The following is a 22500-nucleotide window of genomic DNA, read 5'->3' as shown; positions in this document are numbered from 1 at the left end:
GAACAAGTCAGGGTTCCATAGCCGCAGGCAGAACAGTTGAAACTGGAGCAGCAGCACGACCAGGTGGACTGGGGACAGCAAGGAGTCATCAAGCCAGGTAGTCCGGAGGGATGGTCCTAGGCCTCAGGTCCTCCGGGTGGGGAGGAAGAGAGAGAATTAGAGGGAGCATACTTAAATTCACACAGGACACCGGATAAGACAGGAGAATGACACCAGATGTAACAGACTTACCCTAGGCCTCTGATACTACTGCAGCGTAGATACTGGAGGCGGAGACAGGAGGGGTCGCATCTGTCTTTTCACAGGTATGCTAATGAGCCCAACCCTACAACGCCCAGCAAAGATGTTAATGAACTGAATTAGGCCTGGCAATAGAGAATGAAACTGCACACCTTGCAGTGGTGGTAGACGCCATAACAATGGATGGATATTATGGAGCAAGACAGCAATAGGGAAGGGAAGGTTGATTGGTCAAATGCACATGACACATACAGACAGTGAGGATGGTAGACCTCTACTGGTTGAAGACAGGCTTGTTCAGATCACCACTTCACAGTGAGGATGGTAGACCTCTACTGGTTGAAGACAGGCTTGTTCAGATCACCACTTCACAGTGAGGATGGTAGACCTCTACTGGTTGAAGACAGGCTTGTTCAGATCACCACTTCACAGTGAGGATGGTAGGCCTCTACTGGTTGAAGACAGGCTTGTTCAGATCACCACTTCACAGTGAGGATGGTAGACCTCTACTGGTTGAAGACAGGCTTGTTCAGATCACCACTTCACAGTGAGGATGGTAGACCTCTACTGGTTGAAGACAGGCTTGTTCAGATCACCACTTCACAGTGAGGATGGTAGACCTCTACCAGTGGAGGCTGCTGAGGGGAGGATGGCTCATACTAATGGCTGGAATGGAGCGAATGGAATGGCATCAAACACATGGAAACCATGGAAACCATGTGTTTGGTGTATTTGATACCATTCCACTGATTCAGCTCCAGCCAATACCACGAGCCAATGAAGGTGTCACCAGCCTCCTGTGGCCTCTACTGGTTGAAGACAGGCTTGGTCAGATCACCACTTCCACCTAGCGTCTGTTTTCACACACTATGTTGTTTTTAGAGAAAGATATGGAGGGAGAGAAAGAGACAGAGAGAGTTCACCTATAGTGGAATGGTCTATAATGGTCTATATAGTGGAATGGGTCTATAATGGTCTATATAGTGGAATGGTCTATAATGGTCTATATAGTGGAATGGGTCTATAATGGTCTATATAGTGGAATGGGTCTATAATGGTCTATATAGTGGAATGGTCTATAATGGTCTATATAGTGGAATGGGTCTATAATGGTCTATATAGTGGAATGGGTCTATAATGGTCTATATAGTGGAATGGTCTATAATGGTCTATATAGTGGAATGGTCTATAATGGTCTATATAGTGGAATGGGTCTATAATGGTCTATATAGTGGAATGGTCTATAATGGTCTATATAGTGGAATGGGTCTATAATGGTCTATATAGTGGAATGGGTCTATAATGGTCTATATAGTGGAATGGTCTATAATGGTCTATATAGTGGAATGGGTCTATAATGGTCTATATAGTGGAATGGTCTATAATGGTCTATATAGTGGAATGGTCTATAATGGTCTATATAGTGGAATGGGTCTATAATGGTCTATATAGTGGAATGGTCTATAATGGTCTATATAGTGGAATGGGTCTATAATGGTCTATATAGTGGAATGGTCTATAATGGTCTATATAGTGGAATGGTCTATAATGGTCTATATAGTGGAATGGGTCTATAATGGTCTATATAGTGGAATGGTCTATAATGGTCTATATAGTGGAATGGTCTATAATGGTCTATATAGTGGAATGGGTCTATAATGGTCTATATAGTGGAATGGGTCTATAATGGTCTATATAGTGGAATGGTCTATAATGGTCTATATAGTGGAATGGTATAATCAGCTGATAGGCAAGGAAGGAAAGCATGTGACTTTCTTTATTGTTTTGTTACTGTAATGTGCAGGTGACCTATTCTAGTTACTGTAACATGCTGGTGACCTTCTATTCGAGTTACTGTAACATTCCGGTGACCTTCCATTCTAGTTACTGTAACATGCCGGTGACCTTCTATTCTAGTTACTGTAACATTCCGGTGACCTTCCATTCTAGTTACTGTAACATGCCGGTGATCTTCTATTCTAGTTACTGTAACATTCCGGTGACCTTCCATTCTAGTTACTGTAACATGCCGGTGACCTTCTATTCTAGTTACTGTAACATTCCGGTGACCTTCCATTCTAGTTACTGTAACATGCCGATGAACTTCTATTCTAGTTACTGTAACATGCCGGTGACCTTCTATTCTAGTTACTGTAACATTCCGGTGACCTTCCATTCTAGCTACTGTACCATGCCGGTGACCTTCTATTATAGTTACTGTAACATTCCGGTGACCTTCCATTCTAGTTACTGTAAAATGCCGATTAACTTCTATTCTAGTTACTGTAACATGCCGGTGAACTTCATTCTAGTTATTGTAACATGCAGGTGAACTTCATTCTAGTTACGGTAACATGCAGGTGGCCTTCTTTCTAGTTACTGTAGCATAACAGTGACTTTCTATTCTAGTTACTGTAGCATAACAGTGACTTTCTATTCTAGTTACCGTAACATGCCGGTGACCTTTCTAGTTACTCTAGCATGCCGGTGACCTTCTTTCTATTTACTGTAGCATGCCAGCGACCTTCTATTTTAGCTATTGTAGCATGCCGGTGACCTTCTTTCTAGTTACTGTAGCATGCCAGCGACCTTCTAGTCTAGTTACTGTAACATGCCGGTGACCTTCTTTCCAGTTACTGTAGCATGCCAGTGATCTTCTTTCTAGTTACTGTAGCATGCCGGTGACCTTCTAGTCTAGTTACTGTAACATGCCGGTGACCTCCTTTCTAGTTACTGTAACATGCCAGTGACCTTCTATTGTAATTACTGTAACATGCCGGTGACTTTCTATTCTAGTTACTGTAGCATGTTGGTGACCTTCTATTCTAGTTAATGTAACATGCCAATGACCTTTCTAGTTACTGTAGCATGCCGGTGACCTGCTTTCTAGTTATTGTAGCATGCCGGTGACCTTCTATTCTAGTTACTGTAACATGCCAGTGACCTTCTATTCCAGTTACTGTAACATGCCGGTGACATTCTATTCTATTTACTGTAGCATGCTGGTGACATTCTATTCTATTTACTGTAACATGCTGGTGACATTCTATTCTATTTACTGTAACATGCTGGTGACATTCTATTCTATTTACTGTAGCATGCTGGTGACATTCTATTCTAGTTACTGTAGCATGCTGGTGACCTTATATTCTATTTACTGTAACATGCTGGTGACCTTCTATTCTAGTTACTGTAACATGCTGGTGACATTCTATTCTAGTTACTGTAATGGTATGTGACATCACAAAGAAACTCATCCCCTCCTGTTTTTCTCCCTAAACCAGCTCTGTGACTCTAGCCCCGCCCTTCTACCTGTCTTCCTTTTATTCCGACAACACCATTGGTCCATCTCATATGAGATCACCACTCTCTGACTAATACCCTGGACAGACTCATACCTCTGTCTTATACCTCATATCTCTGTGTGTCTCTGCTCTGTAGCTACATATCTCTCTGTGTGTCTTTGCTCTGTAGCTACATATCTCTCTGTGTGTACAGCATTCTTTCTGATTCTACCCATTTCTGTTTTCATCCATCTCTACCTCAACTTTTTCCTCTCAGTTGCCTTTCTCTATTCTCTCTGTCACTCTCTCTCTTCCACTCTCTCTCTTTGTAATAGTCTACATTCACCTCTGCTACCGGTGGTCTCACTATGAGTGGTAATCTGTGGACGGAGGAGCAGTTCAACTGTCCTGTGTGCCTGGACCTCCCCAATGAGCCAGTCACCATCCCGTGTGGCCACAGCTACTGCATGGGCTGCATCAAGGACTACTGGAGCAAGGACAACCCTCGCTCCCCTGGAGTCTACAGCTGCCCCCAGTGCCGCCAGACATTCTGTCCCAAGCCCTCCTTGTCCAGGAACACCATGCTGGCAGAGGCTGTGGAGCAGCTCCGCAAGGGGGCCCTCACCACCTCCGCCAGGGAGTCCATCCGGAGCGCCCACCGTGCCAACACCATGGGTAGAGCCAAGGGAGGTTCCCGTGGTGGTGGTGTCAGCAGGCTGCCAGCCATGGCCGTGCCCTGTGACATGTGCCACGGCGCTGGAGACCAGCGGGCTGCAGTGAAGTCTTGCCTGGTGTGTATGGCGTCCTACTGTGAGGCCCACCTGAAACCACATCAGACGAAAGCGGAGTTGAAAAAGCATGAGCTGATTGCGCCCACGGGCAAGCTGGCGCAGAAGATCTGTACCGAGCACAAGTACCTGCAGGAGTTCTACTGTCGTCAGTGCCAGATGTTTGTGTGTTGGCTGTGCACCAGTAACCAGCACAAGGACCATGAGACCACCTCCACCAAGGCAGAGCGCACAGAGAGACAGGTAAGCCCTCAGACATACAGGGCATTCGGAAAGTATTCAGACCCCTTGATTTTTTTCCACATTTTGTTACGTTACAGCCTTATTCTAAATTCATTTAAAAATATATATATTCTCAAACAATATACAAACAATACCCCATAATGACAAAGCAAAAACAGATTTTTAGGATTTTGTTCAAACGTATTCAAATATAAAACTGAAATATCACATTTGCATAAAGTTTTCAGACCCTTTACTCAGTACTTTGTTGAAACACATTTGGCAGCGATTACAGCCCTGAGTCTTCTTGGTTATGACGCTACAAGCTTGTCACACCTGCATTTCAGGAGTTTCTACTATTCTTCTCTGCATATCGTCTCAAGCTTTGTCAGGTTGGTTGGGGTGTTTCTCCCATTCTTCTCTACAGATCCTCTCAAGCTCTGTCAGGTTGGATGGGGAGCATCGCTGCACAGCTATTTTCAGGTCTATCCAGAGATGTTAGATCGGGTTCAAGTCTGGGCTCTGGCTGGGCCACTCAAGGAAATTCATAGACTTGTCCCGAAGCCACTCCTGCGTTTTCTTGGCTGTGTGCTTAGAGTTGTTGTCCTGTTGAAAGATGAACCTTCACCCCAGTCTGAGGTCCTGAGTGTTCTGGAGCAGGTGTCATCAAGGATCTCTCTGTACTCTGCTCCGTTCATCTTTCCCTCGATCCTCACTAGTCTCCAAATCGCTGCCACTGAAAAACATCCCCACAGCATGATGCTGCCACCACTATGCTTCACCGTGGGGATGGTGCCAGGTTTCCTCCTGACGTGACACTTGGCATTCAGGCCAAAGAGTTCAATCTTGGTTTCATCAGACCAGAGAATCTAGTTTCTCATGATCTAAGACACCTTTAGGTGCCTTTTGGCAAACTCCAAGTGGGCCGTCTTGTGCCTTTTACTGAGGAGGGGGGTTCCGTCTGGCCACTCTACCATACAGGCCTGATTGGTGGAGTGCTGCAGAGATGGTTGTCTTTATGGAATGTTCTCCCATCTCCACAGAGGAACTCTGGAGCTCTGTCAGAGTGACCCTCGGGTTCTTGGTCACCTCCCTGATCAAGGCCCTTCTCCCCCGATTGCTCAGTTTGGCCGATGACCAGCTTTAGGAAGAGTCTTGGTGGTTCTAAACTTCTTTCATTTCAGAATGATGGAGCCCACTGTGTTCTTGTGGATCTTCAATGCTGCAGACATTTTTTTGGTACCCTTCCCCAGATCTGTGCCTAGACACAATCCTGTCTCGGAGCTCTACGGCCAATTAATTCGACCTAAGGCACAAAAACCAAGTCGTTTTTGCTCTGACATGCACTGTCAACTGTGCCTTTCCAAATCATGTCCAATCAATTGAATTTACCACAGTTTGACACCAATCAAGTTGTAGAAACATCTCAAAGATGATCAATGGAAACAGGATGCACTTGAGCTTAATTTAGAGTCTCATAGCAAAGGGTCTGAATACTTATGTAAATAAGGTATTTCAGTTTTTTTTTGTAATACATTTGTCTAAAATGTCTAAAAACCTGTTTTCGCTTCGTCATTGTGCGGTATTGTGTGTAGATTGGTGAATAATTTATATTCATTTAATCCATTTTAGAATAAGGCTGTAACGTAACCAAATGTGGAAAAAGTCAAGTGGTCTGAAATACTTCCCGAATGCGCTGTACATGGACACCACCACACCCACCCACTAATGTGATCAACTGCCTGGCACAAGACTGTGTTATCCCGCTGAACCAAAGGCTAGTCATTCACTCTGGGAGCTAACACAAGTCTTCAGGTCTCAGGCAAGGTTACTCATGATCTTTACAACAAAACAACACCCAATCAGGTCCTGTGTGGCTCTGTATGCAAAGCCAAGGTTTGATTCCCGCTGGGGCCACACATACAGTACGCACACATGACCGTAAGTCATTTTGGATGAAAGCGTTTACTAAATGGTATATATTATCATTATAATATTAATCAAACACACCACCATGTACAGACTCACTCCACAAAAACATGTACATACAGTTTGATCAAAACATTCATACAGGTTGTTGGTCTGTGTCCCATCACAGCTGATCTGGACACACCTACAAACTGCCTCTCATTCAGCTGTGGTGATTCATTAGAAGTGTGTGTGTGTGTGTGTGTGTGTGTGTGTGTGTGTGTGTGTGTGTGTGTGTGTGTGTGTGTGTGTGTGTGTGTGTGTGTGTGTGTGTGTGTGTGTGTGTGTGTGTGTGTGTGTGTGTGTGTGTGTGTGTGTGTGTGTGTGTGTGTGTGTGTGTGAGTGTGTGTGTGTGTAGAGTAAGGTGGTGCCATATCTTAAGTGATTATGTAGTTGTCTTTGTGGGCCAGTGATCATTCCAGACTGCATTCCAGTCCATTCAGGAGTGAGTTGATGTGACTGTGTTTTGCAGAAAGAGCTGGCTGAGGTGCAGACAGAGAATCATCAGAGACTGAAAGAAAGAGAAGGAGAGCTGAAAGACATGAAGAAGATGCTGGAGGCAACAAAGGTAAGGGCTTAGGACACACTGCACTACACTACACCACACTAAACCCCACCACATTACACTACACTACACCAAACCCCACTACACTACACTATACCCCACTACACTATACCCAACTACACTACACCCCACTACACTATACCCCACTACACTACACTATACCCCACTACACTACACCCCACTACACTATACCCCACTACACTACACCCCACTACACTATACCCCACTACACTACACCACACTACACCCCACTACACTATACCACACTATACCCCACTACACTATACCACACTACACCCCACTACACTATACCCCACTACACTATACCACACTACACTATACCCCACTACACTATACCCCACTACACCCCACTACACTATACCACACTATACCCCACTACACTATACCACACTACACTCCACTACACTATACCACACTACACCCCACTACACTATACCACACTACACCCCACTACACTACACTACACCCCACTACACTATACCACACTACACTACACCCCACTACACTATACCCCACTACACTATACCCCACTACACTCCACTCCACCACACTACACTACACCCCACTACACTATACCACACTACACCCCACTACACTACACCACACGACACCCCACTACACTATACCACACTACACTCCACTACACTATACCACACTACACCCCACTACACTATACCACACTACACCCCACTACACTACACTACACCCCACTACACTATACCACACTACACTACACCCCACTACACTATACCCCACTACACTATACCCCACTACACTCCACTCCACCACACTACACTACACCCCACTACACTATACCACACTACACCCCACTACACTACACCACACGACACCCCACTACACTATACCACACTCCATTACACTACACCAGTGTGTGTGTGTGTGTGTGTGTGTCTGTGTGTGTGTGTGTGTGTGTATTTGTGTTCCTCAGTGAGTACCTTTCTATGCACCTCCATACAGTACCAGTGTGCATATGTCTTCATACCTGTGTTTGTGTCCCCAGCGCTCAGCAGACAGGGTACATGATGACACAGAGACGGTGCTGTCGGAGCTCCAGCGCTCAGTGGAGAGGCTCCAGGAGCTGGTGGAGGGTGTGATGAACCAGGCTGGGCAGGAGAAAGTAAGAGAGGCCCAGGATGTGGTGGACAAGCTGGAGGCCGAGATCTCGGAGCTGAAGAGGAGAGACAAGGACATGAAGGAGGTGTTCCGCTGTGAGGACAACATCCACTTCCTGGAGGTAGGACGCTTGTCTCTTTCTGGTACCTTTTATATATTTTTGATCCACTTTCGCTGCATGCAGCTGGTTGATGGCCATATTGGACGTGGCTGCCAGGGTGTGAAAGACCACATCTGGGATGGGACAATAGTGAAAAAGCAGCATTGTCCTAGTCATGTTTGAAATGTGCAGCTTCGATCACAAAAGGCATTATTTCTTAAATGACGTGTCTTCTCTTTCTGTCTTCGCCTTTCTTTCTGTCTTCATTTCTCCATCTCTGCCCTCTTCCATCCCATCCTCTTCTCCACCTCCTCCTTCTCCTGTGCGCCGCCCTCCAGACCTGTGACTCTCTGTGCAGCCCGTTTGAGTGTAATGATCTGTTGTGTGTGGTGGCCAATCCAGAGGCTACGTTTGAACCTGTACGTGAAGCCATCCTGAACCTACGGGAGAGAGTGGAGGACATGTGCAACGTGGAACTGGGCAAGATCACCAAGACAGGTGTGTCAGAGTGGAGGACATGCATACTACACACACACCGACTCACACACACACACAAAGGGCACTACTAGCAGTGATCTCCATCACCATTACCTTGTTCACTATAAATATTGTCATAAAGACAGAGTATTTTTTCCGCACTATGTTTTAGACTGATATCAGTGGATCAATACAATGTCAATGAGTTAATAAACTGTCATTTCTCATCCTTCTCTTCAGTGAATGACACAACACTGTTCACCTTAGGAGACAAAGGTGAGTTCTGGTCCAGAGGATGTCTCTAGCTCTGGTCCAGGGTGTTCTGTGGGGCTTGAAGAAGGCTCAGCATTAGCAAGCCACTCGTAATGCCCTGGACCAGAGCTAGAAGCCATCGATTACCAATAACCATTTAAATTGTGGATTGACAGACTGTACTTACTCACTGCACTGTTTATCCCCATCATAGCAAAACAAAATGGCGGCCAGAAGACGGGAGGGTTCAGGAGTTGTGAGTAGTTTTTCCCATTTCTTTATTGGTAGTGTGAGTTGGACTTTAATCATTCACTGAGATTGTGAACTAATCTGAATTGGACATTTTAGTCAACAGCAAATAATGTGAGGAAAGGCAATATTTCATTTCCACAGTGCAAATGCTTTATACTCAGTGCCTGTTCCTTTTGGTGCTGGTCTTTCCACTTGTCTAGTTGAGTGATTGGTCATCATCATTAATTGTGCAGTTTGGATATGAAATACCTAACTTGAAATAATGATTTATTGTTCCTGATGAAGGATCGTCATAGTCATGTTTTTAATAGTTAAACAGTATGTTTTCATGGTTAAACAGTATGTTTTCATGGTTAAACAGTATGTTTTAATGGTTAAACAGTATGTTTTAATGGTTAAACAGTATGTTTTTCATGGTTAAACAGTATGTTTTAATGGTTAAACAGTATGTTTTCATGGTTAAACAGTATGTTTTAATGGTTAAACAGTATGTTTTAATGGTTAAACAGTATGTTTTAATGGTTAAACAGTATGTTTTTCATGGTTAAACAGTATGTTTTTATGGTTAAACAGTATGTTTTTCATGGTTACAGTATGTTTTAATGGTTAAACAGTATGTTTTAATGGTTAAACAGTATGTTTTAATGGTTAAACAGTATGTTTTAATGGTTAAACAGTATGTTTTAATGGTTAAACAGTATGTTTTTAATATTTAAACAGTATGTTTTAATGGTTAAACAGTATGTTTTAATGGTTAAACAGTATGTGTTTAATGGTTAAACAGTATGTTTTAATGGTTAAACAGTATGTTTTAATGGTTAAACAGTATGTTTTCATGGTTAAACAGTATGTTTTAATGGTTAAACAGTATGTTTTAATGGTTAAACAGTATGTTTTAATGGTTAAACAGTATGTTTTAATGGTTAAACAGTATGTTTTTCATGGTTAAACAGTATGTTTTAATGGTTAAACAGTATGTTTTTCATGGTTAAACAGTATGTTTTCATGGTTAAACAATACGTTTTTAATAGTTACAGTATGTTTTTAATAGTTACAGTATGTTTTTAATAGTTAAACAGTATGTTTTTAATGGTTAAACAGTATGTTTTGATGGTTAAACAGTATGTTTTAATGGTTAAACAGTATGTTTTGATGGTTAAACAGTATGTTTTAATGGTTAAACAGTATGTTTTAATGGTTAAACAGTATGTTTTAATGGTTAAACAGTATGTTTTGATGATTAAACAGTATGTTTTGATGGTTAAACAGTATGTTTTAATGGTTAAACAGTATGTTTTTAATGGTTAAACAGTATGTTTTAATGGTTAAACAGTATGTTTTAATAGTTAAACAGTATGTTTTCATGGTTAAACTGTATGTTTTAATGGTGAGTGTTGTGCCTTTTTATTTACAATGACTATTCCTCAGTGTTTTCTGGTCTGGGATCCAAACCAACAACAACAAACAACAACCGTCCCTCAGGTATGTACTGTAGCGACTGTTTCCTGTATCGGTTTTAACATGCGGTTTGTGATAGGTCATTGAATGACACATAATGATGTGTACTTTCGTCGTCGTGTTTCAGCTCCCACACCGACTGTCTCCGTGGCGGTTCGAGGTCCTAACTCACGTGGTAGGGCTAGTTTCATTACAAATCTCACTATGACGATCATGATCAAACATTAGATCAGCTTAATCATGTCTCCTTCTGTAGGTGTAGGCCTGCGCTCTCAGGATGTTAGGAGCAGAGAGGAACCACGAGGTCAGACGTGTGTGTGTGTGTTTGCGTGTGTGTGCGTTTGCATGTGTGTGTGTGTGTGCGTTTGCATGTGTGTGTGTGCGTTTGCATGTGTGTGTGTGTGCGTTTGCATGTGTGTGTGTGTGTGTGTGCGTTTGCATGTGTGTGTTTGCATGTGTGTGTGTGTTTGCATGTGTGTGTGTGTGTTTGCATGTGTGTGTGTGTTTGCGTGTGTGTGTGTGTGTGTGTGTGTGTTTGCGTGCAAAGGGGTTTAAACTCTCTTCTACCTCTTTCCTTTAGCTGACAGAGACAGGCCGAGGAGAGAGGAGAGAGAACCAGGTAACACACACACACACACACACACAAGCCCAGAATTTCTTTGTGAACATAACCGGTTCCACAGGTTGGCCTGCCTCACAAGAGGAACATTTCCTTATCATCTGTGTATGCTCCTTCTTCCTGTCTCCTCCATCCGTACTGTGTCACATCCTGAACCTCTTAAGAATAACTGCAGATATCAGTTCCATAAATGTATCTCTGACCACCTCCTCTCTTGACCAATACTACAAATTCAGTCATCATCAGAGTGTTTATAAAATCTACTCAACTGCCTCGCGTTTCCTTTCATTCTCTCTCTATGCAATCAGAAAGGCGTCCGTATACATAGGTTTTGTTTGCTACGAGCAAAACCTGGCTGGGTGAAGCGAGCGTCTGTGCTCACATACTCCCTCATGACTGTCGCTTAAAAAAGGAGAAAAAGCATCAACATTACTGTTGTTTGTCCCTCTTGAAGCACCGTAGCAACAACATACCCAGTAATTCTTTCTCAAAATAGTCTGGATTAATCTAAGATAAATCAGGAAATGTGTCATTCATTTTGACGTTTTTGCCAATAAGGTCTTAGTCGCATCATTTCACATCTATCTAAGATGTTTGGTGCAGTATTTCTCAAGTGAAAAAATCTGCATGAAAACTAGTCATCTCTTGTTGAATGACAAACACTTAATTGAAGAATCCCATCTATAGTTCCCACTCTTACTAAGAGTAGTCCTGTTGACCAATCTCTGACGAAGGGACTTTGGCTACCGAACTTCCACTTGCCTCTAGAGAAAATGTAGTGTATGCCAACAGCCAAGCAAACGCCCGGCGAACACCAAAACCAACCAAAATGTCACAAAAATGTTTCATAATATATGATGGAACTGTTTCGACTGGGAAGCACGCGACAGACTTTAAACTTACTGTATGTTTCATAGTCGAAACAGTTCAAGCATTTATTATGATGAAATGTTGTGACGTTTTGGTTCGGCTGTTCAGCAACACAACATTTTTCCTTGAGGCAAGTCGATGTTCGTTAGTCTGAAGTCTACGCCCCCTTCGTCTGTGATTGGTCAATGGTATTACTGGACTAGGTACTGCTCCTAGTAAGAGTGGGAGCAATGAACGGGATTGTTTGCGTCCCTTCGTCTGTGATTGGTCAATGGTGTTACTGGACTAGGTACTGCTCCTAGTAGGAGTGGGAGCAATGAACGGGATTGTTTGCTGGCTAGTTTTAATGGAAATTGTTTCACTTGAGAAATACCGCACCAAACATTTTAGTTAGATGTAACATTGCGCGACTAGGACCTCCTTGGCAAAAAACATCAAAAAGAATGACACATTTCTTGATTTATCTTTATTATTTTCTTCTATTTTGAGGAAGTGTTACTGGGTATGTTGTTGCTACAGTGGCTCAAGCGGGACCAAACAGTAATACTGAGATTTTTCAAGCAAGACGTCAGACGTTCGTTTCACCTAGCCGAGTTCTGCTAGAAGCAAAGCGAACCGTATGTGGACGCCTCTAGACCTATCAAGCCATGCTCACCCAGTAATACCTCTCGTCTCTCCACAGCCAGAGAGGCAGCCCCCAGACCAAGCACCAGATCTAGTCCCACTCAGAGGCGGAAAAAGCCAGCCAGAAATAGCCCTACCCAAAGTCGAAGAGAGACGCGCGGACGCAGTCCCAGTCCCACTTCAAGTCGTAAAGAGCCAGCCAGTCCCAGTCCCACTCCAAGTCGTAGAGAGCCAGCCAGACCCAACCCCACTCCAAGTCGTAGAGAGCCAGCCAGACCCAGCCCCACTCCAAGTCGTAGAGAGCCAGCCAGACCCAGCCCTACGCCCAGCCGGAGAGAGACACCCAGACCAGAACCCACCACCACCCCTACCCCCGGTGCTGTTACCCAAGCCACCCCAGCCTCAGGAGCTTTCAGCCGGATAGGATCCATAGCAAGTCTCTTCCGCTCCCATCGACGTGCCACACCGGCACCTGAGCCAGTCAGCAACAACACTGGTGGAGTTTACCAATGTGAGTCCCGACCAGAGAGAATGATTGAGGCCTCTAGTAGCCAAAAGGCCGTATTAGCACGGGCATCACCATTGAGGCCTCTAGTAGCCAAAAGGCCGTATTAACACGGGCATCACCATTGAGGCCTCTAGTAGCCAAAAGGCCGTATTAACACGGGCATCACCATGGAGGCCTCTAGTAGCCAAAAGGCCATATTAGCACGGGCATCACCATTGAGGGCTTCCATCATTTTAATGTAGTCAACTGGGTGGCTTTCAAGTCCACTGGATAATCCCTCCTCGTGACATTCTTGGAGTCATGTACAATGGGTCATCAGGAGGGATCAGCCAATCGGGAAAATGGAAATTGCCTCAATGGCGCTGCCCATGCTGCCACAGACTCTATAATGGCACAGATACAAAGATGAGTCCTCTATATATCTCTATGGTCCCGACCCTCAACGCTTTAACCCCATCAGAGGTCATAAACCCTGGTCTTCCTAGCCTTTCTCCAGTGTAGACACTGTATAATGTACCTCAGAATGTACCTTGCTGGTTGCCACAGCACATTGTTTGAAAATCATGGCTATAAACATACTGCTTTGACAGGGGGGATGGGTGCACTGACTGAATCCCAACCGGAAGTGAATACCAGCCTTTTCCTGGATCCGCCGACCCCTGACCCCATCATGAATCAGATGCCAGCTTTCCCTGCATGTGAGTCATCATTCATTCCTGTTCTTCCTCTCTACATCTGAGGAAAGCATAGTGCCCTATATTTACGGTTACCCTTGTTGTGATCAGTGGTGTAAAGTACTTCAGTAAAAATACTTTCAAGTACTACTTAAGTAGTTTCTTGGAGCATCTGTACTTTACTATTTATATTTTTGACAACTTTTACTTTACTACTTTCCTAAAATAATGTACTTTTTACTCGATATATTTTAACTGTCATCCAAAAGTACTCATTACATTTTGAATGCTTAGCAGGACAGGAAAATGGCCCAATTCACACACTTATAAAGAGAACACGTGGTCATCCCTACTGCCTCTGATCTGACGGACTCACTAAACACAAATGTGTCTTATGTAAATGATGTCTCAGTGTTGGAATGTGCCCCTGCTATATGTACATTTTAAAAAGTAGAAAATGGTGCAGTCTACTTTGCTTAATATAAGGAATTTGAAATTATTTACACTTTTACTTTTGATAGAACCAAATATTTTTTTACTTTTACTGAAGTAGTATTTTACTGGGTAACTTTTACTGAAGTTGGGTACTTTTTCCACCACTGGTTGTGATCCTCTCCCCTCATACTGCCGGTCTTCGTCTCCTGTAGTGAGGGAGATAGACATCTCCAGCATCCAGGCCCCAGAGCCCAGGAGCAGAGAGGAGTTCCTGCAGTGTGAGTATAGAACAGCTAAACATCTACACAGACACAGCCTGTTCCAGTTAGCTCCCTGCCGTGTGGCCTTGGCCCTCACCCTTCCATGTTCGCAGATATGAAGGGAAAGGTATGAGCATTGTAGCATCCACCATATTGATTACAACTTTCAGATCTGAAAACTTCAGAAGGTTAGGGCCAAGGGGAAGGAGTACTCACAACAGCTGACAACCAAATCTGCAAAGTCCTTATCCCCACAACTTAACTATTCATCCATCCATCCCTCCACTCTTCCCTACCCCAGATGCCTGTACCCTGACCCTAGACACGAGGACAGCCCACCGGCGTCTGACCCTGTCGGAGAGCAACACCAAGGCCACCCTACAGGGGGCAGGGCAGCCCTACCCAGACTGCCCCCAACGCTTCGATGGCTGGACCCAGGTGCTGTGCCAGGCCCCCCTTTCCGCCCAGCGATGTTACTGGGAGGTGGATTGGAGGGGGAAGGGGTCATCAATGGGCGTGGCTTATGGAGCCCTGAGCAGGAAGGGGGCGGACGCCAGGGCGGGGCTTGGCTACAACGCCCAATCATGGAGCCTGGAGCTGTCGGATACGTGTTGCACGGCAATGCATGACAATGAGAAGAGGGACATCCCGGTGACGTACTCGCCGCGTCTGGGGTTGTTCCTGGACCTCAACGCGGGCACCCTGGCGTTCTATAGCGTGGCGGAGAGCATGGCGCACCTGCACACGTTCCGTGCCAACTTTACACAGCCACTGTATGCGGCCTTCGGGGTGGGAAGTGGGGTTGGTGTTGGACTGGACTTCGCTCTGAGTCAGTTCAGCCAGACATCCGACAGCATCAAGATCTGCCCCATGTGATGAGACCTACGACCTCTGTATAGATCTGCCCCATGTGATGAGACCTACGACCTCTGTATAGATCTGCCCCATGTGAGGAGACCTACGACCTCTGTATAGATCTGCCCCATGTGATGAGACCTACGACCTCTGTATAGATCTGCCCCATGTGAGGAGACCTACGACCTCTGTATAGATCTGCCCCATGTGAGGAGACCTACGACCTCTGTATAGATCTGCCCCATGTGATGAGACCTACGACCTCTGTATAGATCTGCCCCATGTGAGGAGACCTACGACCTCTGTATAGATCTGCCCCATGTGAGGAGACCTACGACCTCTGTATAGATCTGCCCCATGTGATGAGACCTACGACCTCTGTATAGATCTGCCCCATGTGATGAGACCTACGACCTCTGTATAGATCTGCCCCATGTGATGAGACCTACGACCTCTGTATAGATCTGCCCCATGTGATGAGACCTACGACCTCTGTATAGGTCCCCTGAATGGGGCGGCAGGGTAGCCTAGTTGGACTAGTAACCGGAAGGTTGCAAGTTCAAATCCCCGAGCTGACAAGGTACAAATCTGTTGTTCTGCCCCTGAACAGGCAGTTAACCCACTGTTCCTAGGCCGTCATTGAAAATAAGAATTTGTTCTTAACTGACTTGCCTAGTTAAATAAAGGTAAAATAAAAATAAATAAATAGATCTGCCCAATGTGAGGAGACCTATGACCTCTGTATAGATCTGCCCCATGTGACGTGACCTATGACCTCTGTATAGACCTGCCCCATGTGACGTGACCTACGACCTCTGTATAGACCTGCCCCATGTGATGTGACCTACGACCTCTGATCCCCATCTGCTATCACCGCTTTATATGACATAATTTAACGAGAATTAGTTTGTTTCCTAAACATTTACAAAACAGCCCAAGTGTTGCACTTCTGACAAACAAATTACATACAAACACTAATAGAAGACTGAACTGACAAATGGTGTCTCACACACACACACACACACACACACACACACACACACACACACACACACACACACACACACACACACACGTTATAAGACAATAAATATAAGACAACCAAATCATTTCTCATTTCCTTTATTAAAACAAAAGCACCAAAAAGGTAATCTTGGGTATTTTCTGAAGCATGGAGGAGAGGCGCCAGGTCGAAAACCAATAATGAACACTTCCAACTACACATAGCCCATAACAACCTGCACCATCACCCATCAGCTACATTCAATAGAGCCAACGGTGTGAATCATAGAACTAGATTCAATAGAACGAACAGCCTCTCCTCCTATACCTCCCCCAGAGCAGAAACCCTAGTATAAAACTGATGCTCTTTCCTCATGGTTACATAGGTATTACAACACACACAAGCCAACACAAAGCATTTCACTGTATTTAAAAATGAGTTTTGGTATGCACTGATATACAGTTTTAAAAACATGACAGCTTGGATTCCCTTTTCAATGGTTCATCACACAATGGAGGCACAACAAAACATCTCAAATAAATGTCTACATGAAATCCTAAATAACTTATTACCTTTGATAATGAAACAGTATTTGATGCTATAACCTAGTCTAAATATCAATATTTGTCACTAATAATATTTCCTAACTAGTGATCTCTGTAAATCAGGTTAAAAAGTGCAGTACATGAGTGGGACAGGTCAGACGGACGGTAAGGAAAGAGGCGTAGCAGGGACGTCTGAGAGTCACACCAGGGGTCAAAGGGCACCGGGTCAAAGGGTCACACACTAGCTAGCTTGAAATACAGAACCTGTCTTGCTAGCATTCCAGGTCATGTACTCTGTGTCATGTGAACACAGACTGGTACCCAGGCTCTAGTCTAGCCCCTCCCCACTACACACTCCAGTAGACCTGAATGGAATAACAATATGGGATTTGTTGACCTTGACCTCTGATAGGTTGGCTGGAATTTCCCCAGAATGCTTAGCTCTGCCGCTACACCCATCAAGTCCTTTCAGATTTAAAATAAACAGCATTACAGTGGAAGGTACTAGAGACCGTTAGTCTCATAGCTGTTCAATATCACACAACACCATGTTGCCCTCTACTGGCCGCTGAGTGAATAGAGTACCTTTAAAGACCATAACCACAGTAATAGTGAACCATACATGAGATGAGACTCAGAGCTAACCTGGATCAAAACATAGTACAACCACTACTACCTAGGATGCTGATGGTTCCCCGTTTGGGACCAAACCTCTTGTACCAGGAGCATGTTGAGGAGGTAAACGTTGTGGAACGTTAGAACTGTCTTGAATAGAGCTGACGTGATTCCTTATGTCAGAGGCATAGTTGTTCTGCATATATTTCTACTGGAACATTCCACAATGGTGTGCCCTAAAGAACGCAGACCTGAGCACGCCGTGGGCCTGAGATAAGGGCCTGTTCCTCAGCGGGGCTATTTGGACCTGTGCTGTTAAAAAGCCTCTCCAGCAACTACCATGTTCTCCGTTTCCAGTCAATAACCTTGCAACCTTCCATCCCAAATCGACCTCTAAGCCCTATGCACTTGTGGGGAGTCTGTCAGGATTTGACAGGTGTAAGCAATTTGGTAATACATCTACCGTGCCCTCTGATAGGCTAGGTGGAAGTGTCACCATATTGGTTATACCAATCAAATCCTCTCAGATCTCCACAAGCTGAGGAAAAGTCCATCCCAGCTGCATCCTAGCCTGGTTCCAGATCAGTTTGTGCTGTAACATGACAATGACAATAGGGGTATGGCAAGACCGCACAAACAGATCTGGGACCAGGCTAACGGCATCCAAAACAAAACCTACCAATCCCACTAAGTGTCTAATAAAATATACACATGGCTTTAAACCAGAAACACCCCAACAGTACAAACAGGCTTCTCCTTTAAAGCTTTACAACCTCTTCCTTATGGGAGACCTGAGGAGGAGCAGACTCGGACCTGTCAGTCAGACCATTACAGCGAATCACGCTGCACGGCTGGGTCCTACCCACCCCCAGAGGGCCAGGTGCATGCTGGGACCTGTAGGCAAAGAAGTGTGTCGTTTTCAGGACATACCATGCATTTCAGAGACTGGTTGTAGCCTATTACAATGCACAGAGAGAGTTGCCCCTGACAACAGCAAAGCAAAAGGATCATTGTATTAGTAGTAACACTGGGAAGGCTAGATTGTAGTTCCCTAGCAACGGGCTGGCAGTAGTAAGGTGCATGGGCACCAGCCTAGTTCCTAAGAGAAGCTAAGGGGCGTAGTGAGTCTAGCTAGCGTATATACACATGAAAAACTACTCTACTGCTTTTAAAAATGAACTTTAGAAAGCTATTCGAACTACAGAACAACAAGCCCCTAGACATTGAGGCTCTGGAGGCTCAAGCCCTCTCTTTACAGTGCTCTTCTCTCATCCCCCCTCATCTCTTTTTCTTTACACTGCTCTTATCTCATCCCCCCTCATGTCCTCCTCGTCTCCCTCTCTCTCATCTCTTTCTCTTGTTTGTTCTTCCTCTCCTTGACACCAAAGTCACATTCTGCCACTTCCTCTTTTTACCTCTTCTTTCCCGTCCCTCTAAACATTCTCAAGCCCTCATCAACTTACTTATCCCCTCGGTCATCTTCCCATCTATTTGAGCATCCAGAGCCTCGCAGATGAATAACTACTGTAGCAGGGGCAGAGCAGAAGAGAGCAGGGAGAACGTCTACCTACAGCGCTCCTAGAGGGCTGGAGGGGGAAGGCAGGCAAGGCTAGGAACAGCTAATAAAGCCCCTTGCAGGCAATCTAAGGCTTTTAAAATGGCATATACACCGTGGCATTAATGCACATTTCCATTTTTAACAATATTGTGCTTTTAAAAATAATGTATAAAATAGGAGAGGGACTTTTCCCCCCACTTGTTGCCCTTTTCTTCGCCGAATATCAGTCTAAAAGAGATGTGGAGAAGGAGCAAGGCAGGGAGGGGTGGAGGGAGGAAAGAGGAGAGAGGATGTGGGCCCAAATGCTTCTGTTCGGTGCTGGCTCCCCTCCAAACCCTGCCTCCCTGTAGTGTCATAACTTCTTCATGGTTTGAGTGAAGGGGGTGGGGCATGGGAGGTGGAGGTGGAGGCGGGCCTAGAGCGGACAGAGCGCTGCCCCTTCAGGTTGCCCAGAGTGGCGGGGCGATGGCTAGGGAGGTGGGTGGTTGAGGTGGGGCCTGGCCCAGATGGTGGGAGGGGCTTCCCCGCGTCGCTCCAATCATAGCGGGGAGGCTCTGGTTCCGCCGCAGGCCGTCCAATAGACTGCCTACGCCTGTGGCTAGGAAGGTGGCCGAGTCCTGACGCACCAGGCACTCTGACAACGGCTCCACCCCCTGGGAACCTTGACCAATCCCAGCCGGCGTAGCCTCTCGACTAAGTTTACATTGATGGGGTCGGGTTTGGCTTTGGATTTGATTCTGGGGCCGTGGCTGAAGCTATGTGAGGCGGGGTCGGGGCTGGGGAGGTTGGGGCGATGGGTGCGGCCAAACTTCAGCCCATACACGTCCTGGAGGAAGAGCTCGGCCGGACGCGATGCCAGGAAGTTGTCACAGGTGGCTGGCGCCGAGGCGCGGGACTCAAAGGGCACAGGCGAGGAGGTTGGCGAGTGGGACGGGGAGTTGGGGGGCGTTCTGGGGAGGAGACGCTGGGGGAGTGGGGCTTTAAGGTGAGAGGGAGGGGGGGGCATCGGCGGTGGAGAGGGAAGCAGAGATGCCCCTCTCCAGGACCAGCTTGGCCAGGCCACAGGGGGCGGGGGGACGGCGAGGGGGGAAGGAGTCCACCCCCAAACTCAGCCTGCAGGGGGTCACCGGGGTGCTGGGGCCTGTCCTCATGGAGCTGGGAGTGTACTCTGAGACAGAAGACTGACAGTGGGAACTGAGAGAGAGAGACAAGACAATGTTACCCCACACAGCCATGTCATAAACACTACAGCACAACACACAACACCAATCACCTTCATAGTTGTGTGTGTGTGTGTGTGTGTGTGGTGTGTGTGTGTGTGTGTGTGTGTGTGTACCTGGAGGTGACCTGGGTGATGTCAGAGGGGTGCAGGATGCGGCAGGTTGTAAAGGTGTAGTGGAAGACGTTGAACTCTGACATTTCCCCGGGTTATAAACTGAAGAGACAAAACACACCATTCAAACTTCCATCACAGACCAACGGCTTCCAATAACGACCCTTTTCAGTTTCTTATCTTGGGAAAGAAATATTGACACACTTGTACACAAATGATTGTTTAAATGATGTAATCCGTAGTAAGGGAAACCACTGGCCGCTCCACCCACGTTGTTATGGTTATTGTTGCTGGGCTGAGGAGCGTCGGGCAGCATGGTGAAACTAATTGTGCTCCTCAACGGCGAGGACGATTATGTCAGAGGGGAAAAACAGTCTCCGTTGATTAAAATAACTTATTTGGTGTTTTAATATCGCAAACGGACACGGCTGTTTCACCATTAAGGATTCCAGCTATAACGTTAAACTTTGAATGTTAAATGTTTTTTTAAACTTACCTGACGAGGATGTTGTAGTAGTAAGACTGGTGACAGTCAGGCTCTGGGATTGGACAGGAGCCATGGACGTTACACTCACGGGCAGAGCCAAGAGGGCCGGGACACTGATGATGTCACAGGGGGGCATTAGAGGTCATAGGGGAGGTCACAGGTTGATCGGGATTAGAGGGAGCTGTGGAGAGCCTGGGTACTGGTACGAAAAACGGGAGAAACCGGTGGCCCGTTCAACGGCAAACGCTCCCTAATCCTTTCCCTGTTCTCCTCCGGTGTTGATGAGTACTGCACCTTGAAGGTGATCCCTTCTTCCTCCTCCTCTTCCTCCTCTCCCTTCTTCTCCCAGGCGTCTGTCCCTTCCTTCCCTCGGTTTCCTGAAAAGTCCCAACCTTTGTTAGTGAGACTGCAAAATTAGTTTAAAATCAATCGTTTACAAAAAACTATTTCATAATAATATTAATAAGACATAGTACTATTGTAAGCACCTTTTCAATACCCAGTCAGTCATTTTACAATAGGAGAGATCTATCTATCTATATTTATTTATACACTGCTCAAAAAAATAAGGGAAACACTTAAACAACACAATGTAACTCCAAGTCAATCACACTTCTGTGAAATCAAACGGTCCACTTAGGAAGCAACACTGATTGACAATAAATTTCACATGCTGTTGTGCAAATGGAATAGACAACAGGTGGAAATTATAGGCAATTAGCAAGACACCCCCAATAAAGGAGTGGTTCTGCAGGTGGTGACCACAGACCACTTCTCAGTTCCTATGCTTCCTGGCTGATGTTTTGGTCACTTTTGAATGCTGGCGGTGCTTTTTACTCTAGTGGTAGCATGAGAACGGGGTCTACAACCCACACAAGTGGCTCAGGTAGTGCAGCTCATCCAGGATGGCACATCAATGCGAGCTGTGGCAAGAAGGTTTGCTGTGTCTGTCAGCGTAGTGTCTAGAGCATGGAGGAGCTACCAGGAGACAGGCAGTACATCAGGAGATGTGGAGGAGGCGTAGGAGGGCAACAACCCGCAGCAGGACCGCTACCTCCGCCTTTGTGCAAGGAGAGCAGGAGGAAACACTGCCAGAGCCCTGCAAAAAGACCTCCAGAAGGCCACAAATGTGCATGTGTGAGCTCAAACGGTCAGAAACAGACTCCATGGAGGGTGGTATGAGGGCCCGACGTCCACAGGTGGGGTTTGTGCTTACAGCCCACACACGTGCAGGATGTTGGCATTTGCCAGAGAACACCAAGATTGGCAAATTCGCCACTGGCGCCCTGTGCTCTTCACAGTTGAAAGCAGGTTCACACTGAGCACATGTGACAGACGTGACAGAGTCTGGAA

General features: G+C 45.7%; 1 protein-coding gene and 1 long non-coding RNA gene across 4 annotated transcripts; one reads left to right on the top strand and one right to left on the bottom strand.

Annotated features, from left to right (window-relative positions):
• The first annotated feature begins 3653 nt into the window (after window positions 1–3653).
• LOC109877175 (uncharacterized) lies at window positions 3654–16677 on the top strand. 3 transcript variants are annotated; one of them, XR_004208099.1, is made up of 15 exons: window positions 3654–4555; window positions 6975–7070; window positions 8110–8343; window positions 8661–8820; window positions 9040–9075; window positions 9266–9307; window positions 10732–10785; window positions 10889–10936; window positions 11018–11065; window positions 11342–11380; window positions 12933–13385; window positions 13973–14080; window positions 14704–14769; window positions 15053–16106; window positions 16354–16677. XR_004208099.1 is itself a non-coding variant. In XM_031818042.1 (14 exons), the coding sequence occupies exons 1-14, from the start codon at window positions 3893–3895 to the stop codon at window positions 15625–15627; spliced, it is 2622 nt and encodes an 873-aa protein (XP_031673902.1). In that variant the 5' UTR covers window positions 3654–3892; the 3' UTR covers window positions 15628–16677. The 3 variants fall into 3 exon arrangements, 2 of the variants coding, with proteins under 2 accessions (XP_031673902.1, XP_031673903.1); XM_031818042.1 differs by having other exon boundaries at window positions 15053–16677; XM_031818043.1 differs by lacking the exon at window positions 11342–11380 and having other exon boundaries at window positions 15053–16677.
• Window positions 16678–16712: 35 nt separating this feature from the next.
• Window positions 16713–21290, bottom strand: LOC116365443 (uncharacterized). Its single transcript, XR_004208100.1, has 3 exons — window positions 21157–21290; window positions 20664–20762; window positions 16713–20521 (listed from the first exon to the last, which is right to left on the bottom strand). It is a non-coding gene; the product is annotated as an uncharacterized LOC116365443 (long non-coding RNA).
• Window positions 21291–22500: the final 1210 nt, after the last annotated feature.

Source organism: Oncorhynchus kisutch, unplaced genomic scaffold (genome assembly GCF_002021735.2).
Source record: "Oncorhynchus kisutch isolate 150728-3 unplaced genomic scaffold, Okis_V2 scaffold1238, whole genome shotgun sequence".
NCBI lineage: Eukaryota > Metazoa > Chordata > Actinopteri > Salmoniformes > Salmonidae > Oncorhynchus > Oncorhynchus kisutch.
This window is presented reverse-complemented; position numbering and strand designations above follow the sequence as displayed.

What these genes read in the sequence shown, in the direction of transcription:
- LOC109877175 (XM_031818042.1), top strand. Translation starts at nt 3,893, where the DNA reads ATGAGTGGTAATCTGTGGACGGAGGAGCAGTTCAACTGTCCTGTGTGC. An exon ending in GTTCACCTTAGGAGACAAAG is followed by an intron (nt 9,076 to 9,265) that starts GTGAGTTCTGGT and finishes TCCCCATCATAG; the next exon opens with CAAAACAAAATGGCGGCCAG. An exon ending in GAGCAGAGAGGAACCACGAG is followed by an intron (nt 11,066 to 11,341) that starts GTCAGACGTGTG and finishes TCTTTCCTTTAG; the next exon opens with CTGACAGAGACAGGCCGAGG.